Here is an 18,265-nt window from a genome sequence, read left to right as displayed (position 1 = left end):
TATAATAATTAGATATAATATTATGATTGATTATATTTAATATAATAATTATTATCTTATATGATCTTTTATTATATTTATATAATTAATTAGGATAAAATATCATATTATTTTCATAATTTACCCACATGGATTATGAATTGAAATATAATTTGATAGTTTTATCATAAAGATCATTTAAATCTATTTGAATTAAAATTTTAACCTATGAGATTCATTTTTTTTACATGTTTCACATTGCTAAAACATGCAATTTAGACTATTAAACCTTAAATTTTGACATAAGCATTTTGGATTTTATATAATTTCTTAAATTATTAATTTCTTTGACATCTGATGTGACATTCCCAAACTTAGGAGTGATAACCATAAGATATAGAATAAGAGGATTCTCCTCCATTTAGAGTGATGGATATTGATTATACTATTAGGAAAAATAAACCACTTGTAGTCACTAATACCAGTACTCTAGCTATGATCGTGCTATATAAGTAGTGGGAGCAATCCAATCGGCTCAGCGTGATATTTATCAAGAATAAGATAACTGCTAGCATACATAGTTCTGTTGACCGACATGAAAATATTTGAAACTTGCTAAAAGCTATTGAGCAATTTGTCACTTTGGAAAAGGCATTAGCAAGTACCCTAATAATGAAATTTTTCATCCCTCAAACTCACCAATATAAAGAGTGTGTATGAGAATATAATGTAAATATGAGATATTGCAGCTCAACTTAAGAAACTCGAGGTTAATATGTCAAATCTTTCCTAATACACTACATTTTGAACACCCTTCCACATCAATACAAACTTTTTAAGATATCATACAACACATATAAGGACAAATGATCAATCAATGAATTAATGACCGTGTATTTAAGAAGAAAAAGGTTAGTAACGAAGCTAAGTGAAAGTGGATTGGTAACCACTCTTGAGAAGAATAAAACTGATAAAAATCAAGTCAATCAGAAAGCTAATCAGTAGGGAAACCACCCCAAGTTGATATTAAGAAGAAGCAAAATGTTTCTTTTGTAAAAAGATATCAGAGTAATCCAGATATCAACCATTGGAGAGCTACAAAAAAAGTGATGAAGTATCTTCAAGGAACCAAAAATTACATGCTTATGTATAGACATATAGATAATCTGGATGTGATTGATTAGTCAGATTCAAACTTCGTCGGCTATGCTGATTCTTGTAAATCAACATCAAGATACATTTTTATGATAACTAGTAGAGTTATTTCTTAAAGAAGTGTCAAGCAAACCTTGACTGCTACTTCTACCATAGAAGCTGAGTTTGTCTTTGGTTTTGAGGCTACTTCACATGGTGTATGGCTTAAAGAGTTTCATTTCTGGGCTTAGAATCATGAATTCTATTTCTAGGCCATTAATAATTTTCTACGATAATTCAACTACTATCTTTATAATTAAAAATAATAAAAGTAAAAATCGAAGTAAACATATCGACATTAAGTATTTATTTAGTCATAAGAGGACATGTAAAAGAAAAGAAAATTGTCATTGAGCATATTAGCACTAAATTAATTATTGTTGATCCTTTGACTAAAGGCATACCACATCTGAAATTCAAGGATCATGTAGAGAAAATAGGACTTGGTTCCACTTTGTAATTGTATTGAAACTTTTATATATTATGATATTTTCTCATTCATGTGCATATTAATTTAAGAAAATATATTTGTTTTGGAATAAGAATAAACATATGGTTTATTCATTAAGTAATATTATCATATTAAAATTAATTATTAAGTAACTAAATACATCGTGATACATGATGATAATACTCGCTCTTAAAAAACTTATTGATATGATTCATGTATTTGTTTCTTAAGAAAATTATTTGATAAGAGAGAATGCAATCATTCTCATTAAGTTTCTTATTCATTATCATTTTTTTTTTAGAGAATGTAATTGTTCTTGTTAAGTTATCATTCATTATAATCAATTTCTTCATTTATTGTAGTCTAAATATTTTGATTTTTCATGCATTATGAATGTAATCATTATTATTAATTTTTTTATTTAGTATTATTAAATTTTTTTATTATGATCCAAACGTTATAAACTTAAATTAATTTTTGAACGTTACAAAGTTGATAATAATAAACGTTCTTGATGGGAGAACGTCTATATAAATAAGATTTTTGATCTAAAGGCTCTATATCTCTTTAAGTCTTAAAGATTTTCTATGTCATCTAAAGCGAGAGTTCAAAACTTAGAACTGTCAAAATATTAAGAGAAATCAATGTTAAAATTCTTGATAATAATGACTAGAGATACATAATTTTATTAATTTTCTTGTGTTTGGTTTAGAAACATATTTTGATCTTAAAATTTTTAATATTATACATAATCGAGGACTACTATGGGAAACACATGTAACATAATTAGCCTGATTGTGAGAGATCATACATTAACACGAAAAAATTAAAACAAATGAAAAGAAAAGAGAAACTTTTTGCATATGAACATTGTAAGAGTACATTTAAATGTTTGAATTCCCATTGTTATGTTCCACAATCCATAAAAGCTTCCCGAGTTTCAGTAAAATTATTATTATTATTTTTGTTTTTGTGCTTATAATTTAATCTCATTCGGTTGAACTTTAAGAAACGCATTTTATGATAGAATATTGAAGATACTAACCAAGGGTTTAGCGCTGCTTTAGGTTTCGTGTTTGCTGATGTAGCCGGTGGGACCTGCCAATCGCCGGGAGCCACACATAGCATCTCATAAAGATAACAAAAGAAAAGCTCGTCCGACAAAGAATCTTAGTATCCCAGTGCTGCTGGATCACGTAGTTCCCGTCTGTACCACTAGATTACGTCACTCTCATTTGCAATTCCACATCAAGGAAGAAGACAGGTAGCTACGAACAGACTTGAGACTGCGTTCAAACACTTATTATTACCTGCTTCAAGAGCAGATGCTGCATGGACTTCAAGACTCATAAATTAAACTCGAGTTCAGTGACGAGATGACACACAGAACAGGGACGGACTTATTTAGATACCATAGTAACAAAACTACCAATCCACTTGCGGCAGACCGATCGGATCATGATGCCCTGGTCGCCTTGGTGTCAGCTTGTGCCATCGCATCGATGATCACGATACCAGAGGTCGGTGGCTGACACTGAGGAGTCGATGCGAGGGAGGGAGTGGCCTGAGAGTGGTACATCTGAGGGCGGCTTTGGTCGGCAGCAAATTCATAGCCGTGGTTGGCCACCGTCGCAGGGGACTGAGAGACATGGTGGTGCTGCACCACACGATACCCCATTCCGGCGTACGAGTGGGGTTGGTCGGCCGCCATGTGAATCAGCTGTGGTTGCAGTGCAGCGGTGCGATACAGACTCGCCGCCAGTTCGGGCTTTGCAGGGACTTGAGGGACCGCCATGAGAGGTTTTGCTGCTGATGTTAGGGAATTGGGATCACCCATACCGGGCTGCACAGCCGCCAAATTGTATGATGGAGTCGGCTGAACGGGGTAGTAGTACAGGGGAATCTGGGGATCGTGCGGGTGAGCTTGAGGCGATTGCTGGATCGTGTGGGCGGCTATTGGAAAGTACGACGGAACGGGGATGACACCGCCGGCGGAAGGGTGGTGGATGTAATGGGGATTCCCCGGAATATACTGCTGCTGCAGCTGCAGCTGGGGGTAGAGTTGTTGCTGCTGAAACCGCTCCGGCTGCATCGAGGGCAATCGGTAGCTGGCAGCATTGGTGGCCGGAATTGGAACGCCATAGCTTGGATCCGAGAAGACCGAGAGTTCTCTTTTTTGATCAGACGTCGCATTCAAGAACATCGCTCTAGATAATGAGATCAAAGTAAAGTCGCCTTTCTTTTAGGCATAAACGTACTCAAAAGTGAATTTTTTTATCCGGAGGTTAGGGAAAGAAGCGATACCTTGAAACAGGATCGGAGATGGAAGCGTCGATCTCGGTTGGTTTCGGAGGCTGCCGTTGCGGTTTCCAGATGGCGCCACGGTCCGACTTCTCGTCGTCAGAGGCGGAACCTATCCTACGGTATTCGGTGGGGGAGGTGGAGGCGGAGGAAGCAGAGAAGGGGATCAATGGATGGAGTTGCAGTTGGGGTGCGTAAGATGGCTCCTTGAAGTCGTCTTGCAGCCTCTGTCCGCCGGTAGCTACGGAAGCGGAGAGGTTAATGTGGGCGAAGTGGTCATCGAGGCCCGCGATCCCGGGATCGCATAGGCGGTCATCGGGACGGACGCGGATGGGCGGGAGATTGGACAGAGAAGGAGCGGAGGAGGCCGATCCAAAGGAGGAAGTCGAGTCGAGCATCGGCGAGTCTGGGACCGAGTATAGATCCTGGCCGTGGCGGGCGAGCTTGCCGGACGAGTCCGGGCTCGGGAGTGCAAGCTGATCCGGTGGATCCGAGTGGGAGCCGCAGGCGGCGATTGCTGCGCCGCTACGGGAATGCACAGAGGAGCCTTCCTCCAGACCGAGGAGGCAGTTAACGGAGGCGGAGTCGGAGGAGAGGCCGCGGGGCAGGCCGTCAACCTCCATCCCTCCCATGACGCTATTGAGCGCGTCCACGAACCAAGTCTCCGACTTGGAGTCATCCAGCAGCGTCCCGATCGAGGACGCAGGTGACATCTCAGGCTTGGAAGGGAACAGGAACAGCCGGAGGCGGGAGGAGCCGGATGAACATCCGCCCCCAGCGCCGCCTGATGACGTGGCCAGGACGCGGTCGTACTCGTCGATCATGTTGTCGAGGTCCTCGTCAGTGGCGACGGAGATGAGCGAGTCGAGGTCCTCGCTGGGAAGCTGGTACTTGAGGGAAAAGGTTCGACCGCCGAGGAGGGTCCGTGAGAGCTTGGCGCAGATGTCAGCGAGGGCGGAGTGACGGTCGACGACGACGATGCGGGTCTCGCCGCCGAGGTAGCAGAGGGACTTCTCGGTGGGCCGGGGGACGATGCGGCCGCCATAGCTGCACATCAAGCGGAGGCGGCCTGCGGAGGAGAAGGGGGGCTCGTCGCAAGAGTCGAGCGAGTCCGCGTATCCGAGGCCGCCTCCTTCACCAGCGGAAGCCTCGGTTTCCGCCATGGAATCGAGCCAACCGGAGCGGCAGATGGATCCAAAGCGGAGCGGGGTTTGGGTCGTGGAAGGAGGAAAAGCTAAGCTGGGTTATGTAATCTCGTCTTATTTTCTTTCCTACGTGTCCGCGCCTCAGAAAAAGAAATTTTAGCATCATATATATATATATATATATATATATAGAGAGAGAGAGAGAGAGAGAGAGAGAGAGAGAGAGAGAACGAGGTTTCTGGGCCCGTTCGCCATGGATGCGGAAGCAGAGAACTTCTCCTATACAATGGAGGCTGAAATATATATCACAAAATATCATACAAGCATCGAAATCCACGTATTTTCACGTAGGTGCAGATTAAGAACATCTTGGGCTTGCAAAAGTAAGCACACAGATAGAGAGCTTAAAATTAAAGCAACCATGTTCATGCACATGAATTACCGCAGAGATGTAAGCTAGCAGTGTACCATCATCATGTGTCATTTGTCCTATATATTACTATTACGATGAAAGCTTTATTGTTCCACGAAGATCATCACCCATCGGTTCTTGCTAGATCCGAAGACACGCGGGCGAACTCATTCAGCCATGTCACCTATACATCATCTCTGGTCATCCCTGCAGCCGAGCTTGGATCTTTTCTGAGCATCTTATTCCCTCTGAGATCCGAGTACACATGCATGAGAAAAGGTGTGGGATGTATTCCCTGTTAGCTCCGAGACTTTGCTTGCATCTGCTCGTTCTGTAGCCAAAGCAAATCGTTCTGGATCTTGTGAGGCATGTCAGCTTTACGTCTATCCATTGCTTGGGACTATAATGAGAGTCATGTGTGGCATGAAAAGTGACAACCGTATCCTTTTCTACACATCTGTCTAACTCCTTTCTCTTCTCTAAAGAAAGAACAATGAGAGGTATACGTATATGAGAATGACATCCTTACATATGTCTTCATTTGTTTACCCTCCTCGAGGAGAGATCAAAAGGTCGAAGGTTTAAGTCGATGTTGGTAAGGGAGAATGAAACGCAGCAACCCAGGGAACTACAGAAATCAACAGCAAAGATTGCGAGCTCCAATAACACCACTCCTGTCTCATCCTCTTTCTCTCTCTAAGTTGGAAATAGGTGCAAATGCCGCGTGCCACCTGAGACTTCAGATGTCGGCAGTAGTCCTTTTTATTCTTTCTTATTATCCCAACTATTAGTTTTTTCATTAGGTTGCTGAATAACTAAGTATGTTATGTGATTCAAAGAAGTTTTGTGGAGTGTCATGTGATTCCTGTTTCAGTACAGTATTAACATAACAATTGCGTTCGAGAGGGTCATAAGAGAGAATGAAATTTGATGGGGAATAATCGATCTTTAATTAGATTTGGCTTGTCTTAAAATAATTCCAACGACAGTCTTATATATATATTCCTAAAAGAACTTGTCTTTTATTACTCTCATCAATTATCAGAGTAATCTTAATTTTTATATTTTCGAAGAGGATGCTAATATCAATTTGTGTAACGTTATAGTCACTCTCTCTCTCTCTCTCTCTCTCTCTCTCTCCTTTCTTTGAAGGTAACCCTCGAGTGGTCTAAATAGCCAAAGGAAAGCACCATAGCCCGTCAGGGGAGCAAGAATTCATGTGTAAAGTTGAGCAAGCATATAACACAAATGACTAACTCTACAGTGATCAATGCTTGACTACTTTATATGAGCAAAAGGCATTTCCAAATAGCAAAGTCTGGTCAGTGTTTATCTTCATGGTTTCAAACACAACCTCACGGAGGATTGGAAGTCGAGAAAAATGTTGTTCTAATCATTTAACTTCCACGGTGAGTTACTCGAGTACGATAAGAAACCAGCAAGTGGATACAGGTCAGGGATCTGATGATGGCAGATCCAGAGTAGGGTAGAGTCACCTCAGGCGCCGCAGCCTCCACCGCAAGCCGCACCGCACTCGGCCGAGAACCCGTCGCCGCTGCTGTGTATGTGAGTGTTCCCTGCCGCAGAAGCTTTGCCCTTTGAGAATCCATCGGCGCAAGAGAAGATGACAGCTGAGACTGCACACAGAGTTGCGAGAACAATAGCAAACAGCAGAAGAACGCTACCACTATCACCACCACCTCCTGTTTCCATTCTCAGCCACTTCTCATCTTCGAGCAGCGCAAGAGAGGCAGGCGGACGGATATCATGATGAGCAACGCTTGGTGGTCGAGCAGAAGAAGATCGTAATCTTCCCGCGTAAGTCAAATGGACCAGAGCACAACGTATGGCCAGCTGCAATCCAAGGGGTCAATTTGGAGACACCGTGGCGAGTGCGGGAGCTGTTCGCGATCCCATCGAAGGCTCTGCCTCTAATAATGCAGATCGTGTCCACTTCCTCTTCCTTTCGATGGGCACTAAACACAGCCTCCACGGCGCCTCCAGAATCCAAACATATCTCTTCGTGTACGCTACTCGCGGCTTATTGGCGAAGACAGAGGAAAGGCTGCAATCTGTATAAGCACTAAACAAAGCAAAGTTAGTAGCGCAGGATCGAAGGTTCTTTGTATTGGAAAGGAAGGTCACTGCGAAAGAGAAGACATGAGGTAAGAGTAAAAAGAGGTTCAAAGATTCAGATTTATATGAGTTTATAGCTTTCAAATATTTTTTTTTTATTTTTTTAATATTCATCAAACCTTTATAAGATTTTCTAACATGATAACAAAAATGTCCTGTTGGACCTCCAAAAAAAGTCAAAACTGTTATAGCTTCAACTCCATCTCTGTCTCGAAGGGATGCTTTAATGGAACAACACGTCCATCACAGAACAAGATGCCCTCTACGTTATCCGGTTTAAATGATGCTAGTGGTGCTTTCTTTGGATGCCGCTTTCTTACAATGGAGAAATATAAAGCTGGGAGTCACTGTTCATGACAAGACCGAGGCACTTGTGCTGCATGACCAGAGATGTACAGTATAGATCGAAGGGTTCGGTTCGATTTGGTTTCTAATTTTGATTATAGACCGACGGTTCGGTTCTAAATTGGTTAAGTATATATATATATATATATAATAAAAATATAATATTTTTATTACTTGTGGTATGTATAATGGTTAAATAATTAGTTTTGAATCTAATAAATTCGGGTTTAAATCTTTATAACATTATTTATTTGATTAATTTTTTTTATAATTTACATTTTTACATCAATTTTTTTATGTTATTACTCGACAACTCCCCCCTTTCAGTCGAAACCATCTCTCTCACTATTGGTTTTCACTCCTAGGGGCTTCCTCCTCTCCTTCCTTTAGTATAGTATGATCATTGCTACCTTTCATGTTGGTCTTCTATGGGTCGCCTCCTTTTTCGAACTTTTAATCTTATGCTTCAATCTTATGTCGATAGAACGAGTAAGTTGTATAGCATTTACTAGCTAACCTTCCTCTGCGGAAGAGAAGAGAACAATCCACCGATTCGATTACCTTTCGCCAAGCTACAACTCATTCCTATCCGTTTTAAAACTTAAAAGATAATTTTATTTATATAAAAATTATAAAATATAATTTTATTTATAAAATTATAAAAAAATAAAAAAATAATTTTATTTTATATAAAAAATTATAAATTTGACATTTTTTATTTTGAAAAATCGAAACTAGAGACTTTAAAACTGAAACCAATGTTTCTAAACCGTAGATCACATCATATGATTAGTAATTTAGACCGGTTAATTAGATAGGAAAAATGAGTGATCTCAAACCTTAAGGGGAGTTCCAGCGCATGAGCTCCCATTAAGAAGACATCATAATGGACGTAGAGATGACCTGATATTTCTTTCTGCTGAAATGACCTTAGCGGACGTAAGAAGACATCATTGTAGAAGGAAAGATGCAACAAGCAAGCATGTGGTAGTGTGCCTCTACTTTATTCCCGGTGAGGCAGCAGCAGGTCTTTCATGGAATCACGGCACATTAGAGGAGGCCCAATAAGGCCCATTTTAACTTGCTTGCAGATTCAATATCTCAACCTACAAATCAATAGAGAGCCATGCGGTCTCCAGTGGAAATGTGACTCGATCATGTCCTACCACGAATTAAGACGTCGATGGCGACCACAATTAACTATGGCTCGATAGTTTCAATTTTAAATATACTCTTTATAATATAAACCTTAAAAATATTCCTTAAGCTCATAAAAAATGTTTTCCAGAGTATTATTAAATTAGATTAAATTGCTGTAATTTAGGACAGCTGTCGTGGGTTGGGTCCTTCTTTTCCCTTCTTTACCTTCGACGTTTACTTTACTGGTCACTTCAGTCCACTGAACTGAGGCCGATGAGCGATGTTACAGGAGGACGACAACGATCGCTCCCGCTGCTCTTATCCATCCACATTTGCCTGGGATTCCCTTCTTTATTTTGTTTACTAGTAAATGGAATTTACCATTCTTGTAATAGGAAAAAAGTTAATGGAATGTTAGGGTTAATCGGACGGAATCGTGCCATTATTAAAGAGGAAGGAGAAGGCTAAAGGTAAAGCCAAAGGAAAGGCCCTCTTTTTTCTGGCGATCTGTCTAACTGTGGTGGTGGCAGCGGCGGGCATGGCGGGGATATCGGTCATAGTGGTTGTCGTCGTCGCTTTCCTCCACATCCTCGCCTTTGTCCTCGCCATCGGCGCCGAGATGCGCCGGAGTACCGTACGCTGCTTCTACTTCTCTTGCTCCTAGTTCTGTTTCTGTTTCTAGTTCCTCCTGGTATCTGAGGCGGGGTGGTGATGACGAAGGGCAAGGTGGTGCCGGACGAGTACGACGAGCGGACGTTCTGCGCGTACGACTCGGACGCGTCCACGGCTTACGGCCTGTCCGCGTTCGGCCTCCTGTTGCTGAGCCAGGCGGTGGTGAGCGCCGCTACCCGATGCCTCTGCTTCGGTCGGGGCCTCTCCGCCGGTGGCCCAAGGACCTGTGCCATCGCCTCGTTCGTCGTCTCCTGGTGGGTCATCCCTCCCCCTTCTCTCTATAGCATAAAATTTTACCTTTTTGTGGCTGTTGCTCTGGAGATAAAATTTTTCACATCTGACAGTAGAATTATTCTACTCGCTAAGGTAATCGAAGTTGAAGAAGAAGAAGGTGCCTTGTGATTTCTCTAATGGTTTGGTAATAGTTTTAAAGAAGAAAAAAGCCGAAGAACCAACTCACAAACACATGGTGTGCAGAAACCTTCACTTCGAGTGCTAATTACATATTAGCCCCTGTAATTAGTTATCTTTAGCATCCCAATCTTTATATCTTTTAAAAATTATATTGGGATCCCTATATTTACGAAAGTGAAACATTGAGATCCCTATATAGGGTTATAAAAATAATTTCACAGGGTTAAAAAGTAAATAAAATTTTTGGAGCAACGGAGTTAAATGTTTTACTTTCGTAAGTATAAAGATTTCAAAATAACTTTTGAAAGTATAAGGACCGGGATGCTAAAGATAATTAATTACAGAGGGTAATATGTAATTAGTCCCCACTTCGATGATTGTATGCAGACGCAACAAACTAGCGCTGCTTGGGCATGGTTTTATTATTTTAGTTAATGGGGTTATATGGGATCTTATTTAGTAGCTCATGTTCACTCCACAAACAAACAATGCCCAGGTTATAATAGCTTCCTTGAAAGTCAAGCAGCAGCAATTAATGGTTCTGTTGGTAGTATCTTCAATCAAAATCAAGTGATTTATGTAGGATTTGTAAGCAGAATCCCACAACTACATCCAATGATATACATATCCAATATCAAATTCTAATAACTGAGTTTGGTATCAGATAGCTGTTACATAATATTGTAGTGAATCAGTTGGCACATTTAAGTTTATTATTCCTTAATTAGATAGCCAAACAAAATAAATTTGTGAGATAGTGTAAAATACATCTAGTTAGTATATAAGATATATGTATAAAAAACATCGTATTAAGTGGAAGATGGGAAAAAAAAATCTTTCTTTGCATCCTTGATTGCAATATCAAGCTTTTGTGTTAGTTTATGGGCATTTTACTAGATATCATTTTCTGTATGTTTCCCTTGATATAATGATTTATATTTTTAGCTTCATAGAGTAAATCAGAACATTTTGTGTTGTTACTATAACAAGAAAGGTGTTACATGTATGTCTTGCAAGCCCCATTAAAATTTTACTGCTTTGAGGTAATCATAGATAAACTTCTCTAATCACAACTATCAATTGACAAGTGGTATATACACACGTTTGCGAAATTTGTCGATGGTGTTTACTACATTTAATTAGACATGGATGGATGTCTTTTGGTCACGAATAGATGTGTCCATGCAACCTCACAGAAATTGTAAATCAAAATAAAATCAAACCTGTGCATTTGGTTACATTTTCCATTTTTTTTAATCCTGTCAAAAGAGAAACCAAACCTAAGAAATTATACAACTTTCTGTTCGACTTTAATTTGGGGCTAAGAAGCTGCCAGAACAGACATGAGTTAAATTGTATGCAATCATTTATAAAACACTCCTTGACGGCACCAATTTATTAAATTTTATGCCTACAAATATTATGTTGTATGCTCATAATTTGAATGGGATGTCTTTGGTTTGGTTTCTGTATGATTTTTTTTCCTGTAGTCACTTGCTCGTGTGACTTTGGAGCTTTTTATATAATAAGTTTCTGTCTAGTTTGGGTTCTTGAAGTCAAGGCAATCTGATTCATGCTCTTCCATATTTAAAAACTACCATGTGATATTGTTGTATTAATCGCAACCAATATCTTAATTTTCTGGGATAACTACAGATTGCCCCCTGTAGTTAGCTGTCTTTAACATTCCGGTCCCTATACTTTAAAAAGTTGCATTAGCATCCTTGTAGTTATGAAAGTGAAACGATTTCGTCCATTTACCCTAACAACGTCAGTTTTTATCGACGAAAATATAAAAATAAAGGGTAAACAAGTAATTTTAAGTTTGATGATGGACGGTGTTGATGGCAGGATGGTGACGGACGATGGCGTTGCTGGCGTTGGTGGTGGCGGACCCCTCCCCCTCCACCCCCTCCTCGTCCCCAACGTCGAGCAGTCGCCACCCTCCGCTTCCTCGACCACTTCCTCGTTGCTACCCCTCTGCCTCCCCCCTCGTCCTCCCCTTCTTCTCCACCTTGCCCTTGGCATCGTGCACGTTCGCCACCTTTCCTGCTACCATCCTGTTCATAGCTTCGGCCTGAGAAGATGAAGAAGGTGTCATCTCTCTCGGAGCTCAGTTTCGCCGATAAAAAGTCACCTACCCTCCTCTCCAACTTCTTCATCGACATGAGCCACCACTTTGTCGTCGACCTCAGCACTCCCCGCGTCCTGTTGAAGTTCTCCACCAACCACCGCTTCAATGAGTTCTTCGCCTACTTTGACATCTTAAGCGTTGACTTCCGGATGATCGATGAGCAAGAACTTGAAACGCGAGGAGTTGAGGTTGGTCCCCGACCTGATCACCCTGTTCGGCGAAAGCCTCGACAACTTCCATGCGATATATATCAACACCATCAGATTTGACACCACTAGCAGCAGCTTCCCCGACGAGTACCTCGCCAGCGGCGACACGATCTCCTTGAATAGCGCCAAATTGTGTTGCAGCAGGTTTAGTTGCCGACCGTGTTGATGTAGATGTCCAAGTTTTGCCGTCACTGTGTAGTCCAGAGATGCTAGGATCCATGTGCGCGGGAGAAAGGCCGTGGTGTGCTGTAGGTCCAGCATCCCCCCTGTAGCTTGTCGGGTTTGGCATCCACAAGCACCAGCTCGTTCGCCAAGATCGTCTAGGCAATGGCCATGCCCACATACTCAACATCGATCACGGATGTTTGACGTTGAGTGAGAGACAACGACATCGCCTGCCAGATGGGGCAAAATAGGGTCTTGTGTATGTCATCAGTGAAGCTGAGCTCCGAGAGAGATGACACCTTCTTTATCTTCTTAGGATGAAGCTATGAATAGGATGGTAGCAGGAAAGGTGGCGGACGTGCTCGACGTCGGGGGTGAGGGGGGAGAAGGAGAAGGGGAGGATGAGGGGGAAGGCAGAGGGGGTAGCGATGAGGAAGCGATCGAAGAGACGGAGGGCAGTGATCGCTTGATGCCGGGGATGAGGGGGGAGGGGAAGGGATCCGCCACCACTGACGCCAATGACGCTGCCGTTTGCCACCACCGATGCTAGCGACGTTGCCATTCGCTATCGACATCGTCCACCATCGAACTTAAAATTACTTTTTTACCCTTTATTTTCATGTTTTCGTCGATAAAAACTGACGTTGTTAAGGTAAATAAACCTAATCGTTTCATTTTCGTAACTACAGGGTTGTCAATGCAACTTTTTAAAGTATAAGGACCGAGACGCTAAAGGTAGCTAATTACATGGGGCAATCTGTAGTTAGCCCTAAATTTCTTTTGCATTCTAGAGCTACCATGTGAGATTGTTGTATTGATCATTCCAACCAACATATCATAATTTTTTGTTGTACACAAAGTATACACGAATCTTGTTTTCATATATCCTTAATCACTTGCAAGCCCATCATGAGGCAATAGATAGTTTGATCCAACGCATCGGGTTAGGTTTGCCAAAAACTATATGGGTCTTGAGTATTTTAGTTAATTATTCTTTATCGCATCTTCTCAAGGTTAAGCAATTCACATGTTAGAGCTTAGTCAATCTATATTGACTCGACTTCAACCTAGCTTGTATATATCGATTACATCACATAATTTTTAAATACAACGGTATAGATATGGTTCCAGTTTAGTCCAATAGTATTTTGGCATATTTACATGTGGAGTAGAAGTGAATAAATGTTATCTCAAAAAGACTAGCTATCCAGATTCTCAAACGTCATCAATGTGTAGATGGACAAAACGAGGGTCAAGTGTATTAGAATAAAAAGAGACTCTGATGTTCCAACTCGAAAGGTTTGGGTGCACTACATCATGCAGATGTCATGGTGTGCCAGTATATATTGTTTTTGTATTAATCATCAGTTGGAGCAAATTAATTGCTTCATGATTTGAAATGAGTATCTCTACTGTACATGTAGCATGAGCTGCAATTGAAGGATGCAATGAGTATGAGCACACCTCATAGTTCATGGCATTGATTGTACATGTGAGACATGTTCTGTTTGAAGAAATCGTGATTTCATGATTTAAGTATCATATCCTGTTATGTTGATTAAGTTTTACTTATATAGGTGTATCATGGCTCACATTATTAGCTTCTGTATTAAATTCTGTTGACCCTCAGGATAAGTTTTCTGGTGGCCGAAGTTTGCCTGTTGGCAGGATCTGCAAGGAATGCATACCATACTAAGTATGTGGGTTACTTTGCCAAGAAGGACTTGTCGTCCTGCACAGCGCTCCGTAAGGGGGTTTTCGCAGCAGGAGCTACCTTCGTGCTGCTTTCGATGATATCCTCACTTCTTTACTATTGGAGCTACTCCAAGGCTGACATGGGCGGATGGGTGAAGCACCAAAACGAAGGCGGTGTGGGGATGGCAGAATTTGGTCCTGAGAAGAGAGGGCTTGGAAACACAAATGGTTGAAGGTTTCGTCTCTCATTGTGTAATTCTGTCTTCGTATATCCTTGTCTTCTAAGGAACCATAGTTTGTTGGATTTGGGATAAGAGTAAGAGAAGGGGTTTAACACTTCAGTTTGTCTTCTAAAGGTTCTCAATAGTTTCTATGAAAGTTTTGCAGGTCATATAGTACCAGCCATCTCTGACATAAGCGCCAAGACTTGCGTGGGGGCTGAGGTACTATGCTGAAAGTCCAAGTCCAATAACGTGACTCGTCACGGTATCCTCCACGAGCAACTCATCTTGTGAGATAATGATTTAGTTGTATACTTTATGGATAACGATAGAAGCAGGCTTGTCTTCGATGTATTTCAAGTTCGTCAAGTTCTGGACAGAGATGTCACTGTCAGCTCACGAGCACACCAACAATTCACTGCGAATGCTTGCATGCTTCTTTTGCCTCTCATCAGGTTTGAACTCAACTTGTTGTAGCTCCAAAACTTAATGCCTTGTTTCTTGTTTGTATGCAGCAAATAGCTAGTAAGATTATGACGTATCTCTTGCTTCATTTCTATCCATACAACTGATCACTGGAATACAGGAACCTACATGTCCTCATGTCTCCATATCTCTTTCAGTGGTACATGGAACTTAATCAACTTTTGTACTGTGACAGCTCTAATGTGCACTATTTTCTGAGTGTCATGCGAACTTAGCAATACCCCATGCGCTGCACATTTTTTTGTTTCCTAAGGAGACCAAAAATGCATCCCCGTCCATCCTGCATTATTTATTGCATGCTGACAGTTCACCTGTTTTCCGTCCTTCCACTAATGTTTCTTTGATATCTTGTGCCTCACGTTGATTCGTTTTCCATCAAACCAAGATTTTGATTTAGTCCTTTGGTTTGCATGTAAGTTTATCTATTTGGAGTACAAAAAAACATAAATATTATACTAGTCTATCAAAAAATATTAAAATTAAGGAATTAGATTTACCATACAGTAATTAAGGATTTTCCTACAAATAATCAAAGTATTAATTACACTGCTGGAAACCTTTCCTTCATCTTCCTCTCTCGTGCGTCGTCTTCCATCGCAATCCCCGTGGCCAAATCAGACACCTGCTTCACGGATGCGACCAACCACCGACGCGAGCGAGGAAGGCGAAGAGGTGCTTCGCGAGCTTATTGTGGCACGTCAGCTTGCTGTTGGCAGCTCTGACTTCGCCGGATAACCACTCACCACGTGGCGTTCCACCAACCCGATCCGATCCACTCCGTTCGCTCTCTCTCTCTCTAAAAATAATCGATCGAGCTGTTGGCAGCTTTGACTGCGTTCCAATCTCGTCGGCGTCGTCATCATCATCGTCATCGACACTTCATCAGTGACCTAAACCAAACCCATGGATCGATCGCCGTCCTCCCGACATCGATGCGTGACGCGGCGGGGCCTCGCTGTTTCTCTCGTGCATGCATCAAAACGGAAAATAAATATTATATTATTGGGGATAAGGAGGAACACTAAAATTAGAAATAGCTTAAGCATTGAGATCTTTTGAGGGCCACGTTTGCCTCATAAACATGTCATTATAAAGAGGCTGATGCACGCCCCGGTAACACCAAGCAATCGAGGAAGCGAGAAGAACGGACATGGGCTCCCCTGACCTCTCCACCGTCCTTCCCCGCGTCCTCATCGTCTCCCGCCGCTGCGTCCGCAAGAACAAGTTCGTCGACTTCGTCGGTGCGCAACCCTTACCAACGATCCCACCTCTCCCCTCCCGCATCTTCTTGTGATCCTTCTTCTTGATGTGTTGTTGTTGTTACACGCGTGCATGCAATCAGGGGAATACCACCTCGATCTCATAGTCGGGTACGGGGCGGTGCCGGTGATCGTCCCCCGCGTGGCCGGCGTCCATATGTTGCTCGATAGCTTCGAGCCGATCCACGGCGTGCTGCTGTGCGAAGGGGAGGACATCGACCCTTCCCACTACGAGACCGACATCTCGGGGCTGTCGCCCGAGGAGCTGGACGAGATCCGCAACCTCCACACCAGCGACACCGCCATCGACCGCGAGAAGGACTCCATTGAGCTCCGGCTCGCCAAGCTCTGCCTCGAGCGCAACATCCCCTACCTCGGCATCTGCCGCGGCTCCCAGATCCTCAACGTCGCCTGCGGCGGCACCCTGTACCAGGACGTCGAGAGGGAGCTCTCCAAGAAGGACGACGGCGGGGGCAGCACCGCCACCGTCCACATGAACTACGCCGACTACGACGGACACCGGCACGCGGCGCGGGTGGTGGAGAACACGCCGCTGCACTCCTGGTTCCGGGAGTCGCTGGACGAGGACAAGATGGAGCTGGAGGTCAACAGCTATCACCATCAGGGGGTGAAGAGATTGGCGGAGCGGTTCGTCCCCATGGCCTTCGCCGGGGACGGATTGGTGGAAGGGTTCTACGACCCCGACGCGTACAACCCGGAAGAGGGCAAGTTCATCATGGGTTTGCAGTTCCACCCCGAACGAATGAGGCGCTCTGAATCCGACGAATTCGATTACCCAGGATGTCCCAGGGCTTACCAGGTACATCCATAGCTACGCGCATGCAACATCATCTCGATCGAGATCAAGTCTTCGTGTTCGTCTCAACATAATGGCATGGGCTTGGGATCGTGTAGGAATTTGTGAAGGCGGTGATCGCGTACCGGAGGAAGGTGAATCTGAATCGCGCACCCAAGATGGATCAGGAACTGGAGAAGAAAAGGAAGACCATCGTGAGAAGCTTCTCGATTGCCAAGAACTTGTACGACGCGAGGCTCGACATGCCACCCTCGGAGGAGCAGGATCTCGAAGCCGGAGCCGAGTTCCTTGAGGTACTTTTACCGCTCATCATCCGTCAGGAGGAGGACGAGCGTCGACCGTAACAGGCGGTGTTTTGGATCGTCTGACCTTTGGTTCTTCTCTTTTGCCATTAGTCGAACACGGCGTTGAGCATTCAGCAGGAGCAGAGGCTGAAGCAGATGGGCGCGACGGTGAGGAACGCCTCGTCCTACTTGCAGAAGCTTAAGATGAACGAGGGGAGGGAGATGGTGGCGAGGAACGTGATGCGGAAGATGTCGGTGGAGCAGCTGTCGGAATTGCTCTCCTTCTACCACATGATGGGGCAGATCTGCTCCGATGTGTTGGAGAGGAAGATCAAGGCCGCTTGAAGGTTGTTAACACGCCGAATTGGGTCTCCGCCACCGATCTTATTTTCCGTCTCCCTCAGATAAAATTTGTCTCCTGATGGAAACACATGGGATAGACAAAGAACACATTTCAAGATTACATCATTATTATAGAAGGGTGTAAACAGTATGGTGTCTTCTTCTTCTTCTTCTTTCAAATGAAGGCTCTCCCCCCCGCAAAAAAATAAATAATGAGGAGCCCTTTATAATATTCATAATTCTTTAATGTGTTAATAATATAATAACTAATCTGAAAGATGTTGTGTTATGTGCTATTACAACATCTAAATAACTTTAAAAATATTAAATTATTATAAAAATTATTTCTCATCTCTTCAATTTTTATCTTTAATTTAATTTATTTTTTTTCCATCATTTTACATCACCTGCGATGATTAAAAGAAGAAGAAAGAAAATCAAGAAAAAAATTATAAATAAAAAAT

At 42.6% G+C, this 18,265-nt stretch overlaps 3 protein-coding genes and 1 pseudogene across 4 annotated transcripts; 2 read left to right on the top strand and 2 right to left on the bottom strand.

Moving 5' to 3' along the window:
* Positions 1-2,911: 2,911 nt before the first annotated feature.
* On the bottom strand, positions 2,912-5,212 carry LOC135598770 (uncharacterized). The gene is made up of 2 exons (XM_065093071.1): positions 3,929-5,212; positions 2,912-3,831 (listed from the first exon to the last, which is right to left on the bottom strand). The coding sequence occupies exons 1-2, from the start codon at positions 5,086-5,088 to the stop codon at positions 3,081-3,083; spliced, it is 1,911 nt and encodes a 636-aa protein (XP_064949143.1). The 5' UTR covers positions 5,089-5,212; the 3' UTR covers positions 2,912-3,080.
* Positions 5,213-9,568: 4,356 nt separating this feature from the next.
* Positions 9,569-15,154, top strand: LOC135598769 (uncharacterized). 2 transcript variants are annotated; one of them, XM_065093070.1, is made up of 4 exons: positions 9,569-9,737; positions 9,824-10,029; positions 14,328-14,627; positions 14,780-15,154. In XM_065093070.1, exons 1-3 carry the CDS (start codon positions 9,642-9,644, stop codon positions 14,623-14,625), a joined length of 600 nt encoding a protein of 199 aa, XP_064949142.1. In that variant the 5' UTR covers positions 9,569-9,641; the 3' UTR covers positions 14,626-14,627; positions 14,780-15,154. The 2 variants fall into 2 exon arrangements, with proteins under 2 accessions (XP_064949142.1, XP_064949141.1); XM_065093069.1 differs by lacking the exon at positions 14,780-15,154 and having other exon boundaries at positions 14,328-14,733.
* On the bottom strand, positions 12,323-13,259 carry LOC135598275 (L-lactate dehydrogenase-like; annotated as a pseudogene).
* A 1,027-nt stretch (positions 15,155-16,181) lies between the features above and the next one.
* LOC135598768 (putative glutamine amidotransferase GAT1_2.1) lies at positions 16,182-17,952 on the top strand. The gene is made up of 4 exons (XM_065093068.1): positions 16,182-16,340; positions 16,442-17,178; positions 17,274-17,468; positions 17,571-17,952. Exons 1-4 carry the CDS (start codon positions 16,250-16,252, stop codon positions 17,802-17,804), a joined length of 1,257 nt encoding a protein of 418 aa, XP_064949140.1. The 5' UTR covers positions 16,182-16,249; the 3' UTR covers positions 17,805-17,952.
* The last annotated feature ends 313 nt before the right edge of the window (positions 17,953-18,265 follow it).

This window comes from Musa acuminata, chromosome BXJ2-1 (genome assembly GCF_036884655.1).
Source record: "Musa acuminata AAA Group cultivar baxijiao chromosome BXJ2-1, Cavendish_Baxijiao_AAA, whole genome shotgun sequence".
NCBI lineage: Eukaryota > Viridiplantae > Streptophyta > Magnoliopsida > Zingiberales > Musaceae > Musa > Musa acuminata.
The sequence above is the reverse complement of the archived record's forward strand: the minus strand, read 5'-3'. Positions and strand labels throughout refer to the sequence as shown.

Coding starts and splice junctions, on each gene's coding strand:
- LOC135598768 (XM_065093068.1), top strand. CDS start 16,250: ATGGGCTCCCCTGACCTCTCCACCGTCCTTCCCCGCGTCCTCATCGTC. Junction 16,341..16,441: donor CAAGTTCGTCGACTTCGTCG/GTGCGCAACCCT, acceptor GCATGCAATCAG/GGGAATACCACCTCGATCTC. Junction 17,469..17,570: donor CCGGAGCCGAGTTCCTTGAG/GTACTTTTACCG, acceptor TTTTGCCATTAG/TCGAACACGGCGTTGAGCAT.
- LOC135598769 (XM_065093070.1), top strand. CDS start 9,642: ATGGCGGGGATATCGGTCATAGTGGTTGTCGTCGTCGCTTTCCTCCAC. Junction 9,738..9,823: donor CCGAGATGCGCCGGAGTACC/GTACGCTGCTTC, acceptor GTGATGACGAAG/GGCAAGGTGGTGCCGGACGA. Junction 10,030..14,327: donor GCCTCGTTCGTCGTCTCCTG/GTGGGTCATCCC, acceptor GTTGACCCTCAG/GATAAGTTTTCTGGTGGCCG.
- LOC135598770 (XM_065093071.1), bottom strand. CDS start 5,088: ATGGCGGAAACCGAGGCTTCCGCTGGTGAAGGAGGCGGCCTCGGATAC. Junction 3,832..3,928: donor ATCTCCGATCCTGTTTCAAG/GTATCGCTTCTT, acceptor CTCATTATCTAG/AGCGATGTTCTTGAATGCGA.